General features: G+C 37.0%; 1 protein-coding gene across 4 annotated transcripts in view; it reads left to right on the forward strand.

Annotated features, from left to right (window-relative positions):
* LOC110447659 (serine/arginine repetitive matrix protein 1-like) overlaps positions 1 to 4,114 on the forward strand; it is a 35,636-nt gene extending 31,522 nt beyond the window's left edge. For all 4 annotated transcript variants that reach the window (XM_021493504.1, XM_021493506.1, XM_021493507.1 and 1 more), the window contains 2 exons: positions 1,501 to 1,525; positions 2,535 to 4,114. In XM_021493504.1, the coding sequence (XP_021349179.1) occupies positions 1,501 to 1,525; positions 2,535 to 3,635 (1,126 nt within the window). In that variant the 3' untranslated portion in view covers positions 3,636 to 4,114. The remainder of the gene's footprint in view (positions 1 to 1,500; positions 1,526 to 2,534) is intronic.
* Positions 4,115 to 4,540: the final 426 nt, after the last annotated feature.

A 4,540-nucleotide genomic window follows, 5' to 3' on the forward strand; every position in this document is an offset into this window, starting at 1 on the left:
TACATGTTAATAACTTGATTGGAATTATAACCTTGAATTGACAGTTTGATACTTTGAAAATTTTGAGCCAGCCCTACCCCCAAGGGCTGTAGGGTGGGGCTCAAAGGAGTCAGTGTGCTAAAATTTCTTCATTTTCCTTGTTAAGAATCAGAGGTGCTAGTTTCAAATCCTTTTTAGTCTGAAATCTGTATGCTAGATATTGAGTAAGGTGGTTTTATTGTTTTTTGTCACTTTGAATAATATTTCTGTTCATGTTAAAAACAAAATCAACTCTCTGTATAAATATATCAGGTGACCGTTAAGGCCCATGGGCCTCTTGTTTTATAACGTCACGCTCCTGACAAATAAATGATGACAATAAAACGAGGTTTTACTCTACATGATAGCTCATTAGTTTGTGGCGATAGCTCTATACAGGTTAACGGGTTTCCTTTTCAGAAACATGATTACCTTTGATTGGTTTTCAAAAACCTACTTACCTTTGATTGGTTTTCAGAAACCTACTTACCTTTGATTGGTTGTCTAAAACATACTTACTTCTGATTGGTTTTCAGAAACATAATTACCTTTGATTGACTTTCTGAAATATAATTAACTTTGATTGGTTGTCAGAAACATACTTACCTTTGATTGGTCTTCTGAAACATACTTACCTTTGATTGGTTTTCTGAAACATACTCACCTTTGATTGGTTGTCAGAAACATAATTTTGATTGGTTGACAGAAACATGCTTACCTTTGATTGGTTGTCAGAAACATGCTTACCTTTGATTGGTTGTCTGAAGCATACTAACCTCTTATTGACTTTCAGAAATTATGTTACCTTTGATTGGTTGTCAGAAACATTCTTACCTCTGATTGGTTGTCTAAAACAAACTTACCTTTGATTGGTTTTCTGAAACATACTTACCTTTGATTGGTTTTCTGAAACATACTCACCTTTGATTGGTTGTCTGAAACATACTCACCTTTGATTGGTTGTCAGAAACACACTTACCTTTGATTGGTTGTCTGAAACATACTAACCTCTTATTGACTTTCAGAAATAATCTTACCTTTAATTGGTTGTCAGAACATACATACCTTTGAGTGGTTGTCAGAAACAGACTTATCTTTGATTGGTTGTCAGAAACATACTTACCTTTGATTTGTTGTCTGAAACATACTTACCTTTAATTTGTTTTTTTCTGAAACATTCTTACCTCTGATTGGTTTTCAGAAATATAAATATTGGTTATCCATACTAGTTTTGATGTATGAGTTACTTTTGAACAATAATCAACTGGTTGACTTTTCAACAAGATACATATTTAATCAAGTTAACGAAAACATAAGTTATAGACAGACAGTACAATATATAACAGTCATTACTATATTTACTCACACTGTGCTATAGGTTAATACTTGGTATTCGTAAACATGCTATTTGGTTAAACCAACAGGTGTGTGATTCCTAGACAAACTAACATGCCTACTTATCCCATTCTCTTTCCCTTTCAGAGAGGTGGACGAAGACCGTGGAGAGGTACGATTATATTAGTGTTGTAACTTTGTTACCGAACCGTAACAACTTACCTTAATCTTCCTTGTTATAACATGCCTATGAGCCCAAAGGCTTAAAAGCTAATAAAACAATACAATAACATGCATATTCTTACAGATAATGACAATTAAAACCAGTATTCCTTCTACTGCTGTTCTACTACTACAAGTTATTGTATATTTTGTTTTATTCAATTATATCTGTTTTGAATCTCCTGTCATCATTTCTAGATTTCTTGGAGAGTTTAATCTTTGCATAGTTCTTTGATTTTAAGATTTCGCATGTGTAACTAGTATTACCATGTGTAATTAGTATTACCATGTGTAATTAGTGTTACCATGTGTAATTTGTATTACAATGTGTAATTAGTATTACCATGTGTAATTAGTATTACTTCATGTACCATGTGTAATTAGTATTACCATGTATAATTAGTATTACTACCATGTGTAATTAGTATTACTACCATGTGTAATTAGTATTACCATGTGTAATTAATATTACTACCATGTGTAATTAGTATTACCATGTGTTATTAGTATTACCATGTGTAATTAATATTACCATGTGTAATTAATATTACCACCATGTGTAATTAGTATTACCATGTGTTATTAGTATTACCATGTGTAATTAATATTACCATGTGTAATTAGTATTACCTTGTGTAATTAGTATTACCATGTGTAATTAGTATTACCATGTGAATTAGTTTTACGATGTGTAATTAATATTACCATGTGTAATTAGTATTACCATGTGTAATTAGTATTACCATGTGCAATTATTATTACCATGTGTAATTAGTATTACTACCATGTGTAATTAGTATTACTACCATATGTAATTAGTATTACCATGTGTAATTAGTATTACCATGTGTAACTAGTATTACCATGTGTAATTAGTATTACCATGTGGTGTTGCTCACTTCAATACTATAGAACGAGTGAAAGGATTTATTTGATCACACTATATATTTTCTCTCCAGGCGAGACAGACCCGTGGTGTTCCGGCCCAAAGAAAACGACCAGCGTCTCCCATCCGACAGGAGCCTGTGGTGATGAGGAATCGGTCCCCTTCCCGTTCTCGATCCCGAAGTCCTCCTGTAGCGATCTACCAGGATCTAAGGATGTCGACACGACCCCCAGCTAGTCCACCTCGGAAGGAGGAACAGGAGAGCAGTTCTGAGTTCGGAATATTTCAGCCATCAGCAGGGCCAAAATCAGGGGACGTAACTTTCGTCCCAAAGGAATACAAACCACAGGAGAGGAATCCAAGTCCGGAGCCTGAAGATTACAGGTATGCTACCGTCATTAAACCACAACCTGTGAAAGCTCTACCGAAGGACGAATGGGGGGAGCCAGACCAGGATATGGGTCCTCCGTCCCAAAACATCGGCATGTCCATGTCGGAAAGACTACAAGGCATCGTTGAAGACGGGTGGGGAAACAGTCCTCTAATAGACTATGGTCAGCGTGACTCGTCTGAGGTGCCTGCACAAGACATTTCGCGGACTAAAAGCGACGAGAGTGATCTCTGGAAATCAAGGAGAGAGGACAATGAAGACGCTCTTCGGCAACCAAGTCAACAAGCTGAAAATATATACGCACGAAGTGTGAAGAGAGCTGACACAGACCGACCTCCTTCACCGCCTCTGGACATCCCCAGTGCCGTGGGTTCCCCGAGACAATCCTTCATACGAGACTACCCCAGCAGTGAGTCACAGTCGCCCGACAGACCTGTGACCCCACCCTTCGACGGTATTACACCGAGACCGTCCCTAAAGTCGAGGTCGGAATCGCCTCCACAACCGAGTGCTTCATCCAATCCATTGTCACAATCACAGAGCCAAAAGGTCCATAGGTCCATGTTTTCTAACGACGTACTGAAGGAGCTGAAGCAGCGTCAGAAGTCGACAGAGGATTTAGTAGAAGATGATGATTCACAATCCAGATCAGTTAACTTTTCACCGTCACCCCCTACTATAATATCCGGGTACACCATAGATCCTCCAGCCCAGTTTACTGGTATACCTGCCCCTCCCCCTCCTCCTCCTCCTCCTCCTCCCCCTCCCCCTGTACCCAAATAATAGTCAACTACATTTTTATTAGACGTTCCTTATAAGGGATTCTGACTGGCTTAGACTAAGACATGAATACCTGTAGCCTACGCAGGTGGTCATCATGTACACACCATATTGACATTGAAACCTGCTTTCCTATGAAGCTCCATCTGTTTGCTGTGTTCATCATTTATATATACCACGGTATACATAATACCGACTTAATCATCTGCCTTTGATAAGGTGTCTCCTTCAAGAAACGTTTTTGGTTTTTCATGTTTTTGACAATGTTCCACAGATGGAGCTGAGGGAGGTTGCGACCGACATCAATATATTACATACTAAGTATGGAAATAATGGAACCTGTCTAATCCGGTAGTCTGTAGGATCTAAATAAACCTGTCTAATCCGACAGCATACAGGACCTACAGTTAAGGATGTACTCTTCTGAGGTTTCCATCACGTTCAAGTCTCGTTTTGATCTTGTGTAACGGGTTTTTGTAATATTTAACAAACTATGATCAAGTTTATTAGCAAACACGCATCTGAAAAATATGTCAAAATAATAGATGCCTGTTGTTAGTAGAACTTTTTTTACAAGAAATTAATAATGAATAATACCAATTCGGCGGCCATTTTGAAAATGTGTATTAATGTGTATTTCTTTGGCTGTAAAAAAGGCAGAAATTCACCTTTTTTGACACTAGATTGATCACCTAAGTTGTCATTGTGTCGCCATTTTTAATTATAGCAGGTTCAATTTTGCTGTTCAACTTTATAATGTTTAATATGATAAAAATAATATGCAACAAACTGGAAAATTATACATTATTGATACTTTTTTTTACATATTTAGTGTAACTGAAGCACTTTTGATTTTTGACCCCGAAAAAGGTAAAAAATAACACAAATAATAATGGGACAAAAAAAGA

This window comes from Mizuhopecten yessoensis, unplaced genomic scaffold (assembly GCF_002113885.1).
Source record: "Mizuhopecten yessoensis strain PY_sf001 unplaced genomic scaffold, ASM211388v2 scaffold3571, whole genome shotgun sequence".
Classification (NCBI taxonomy): Eukaryota; Metazoa; Mollusca; class Bivalvia; order Pectinida; family Pectinidae; genus Mizuhopecten; species Mizuhopecten yessoensis.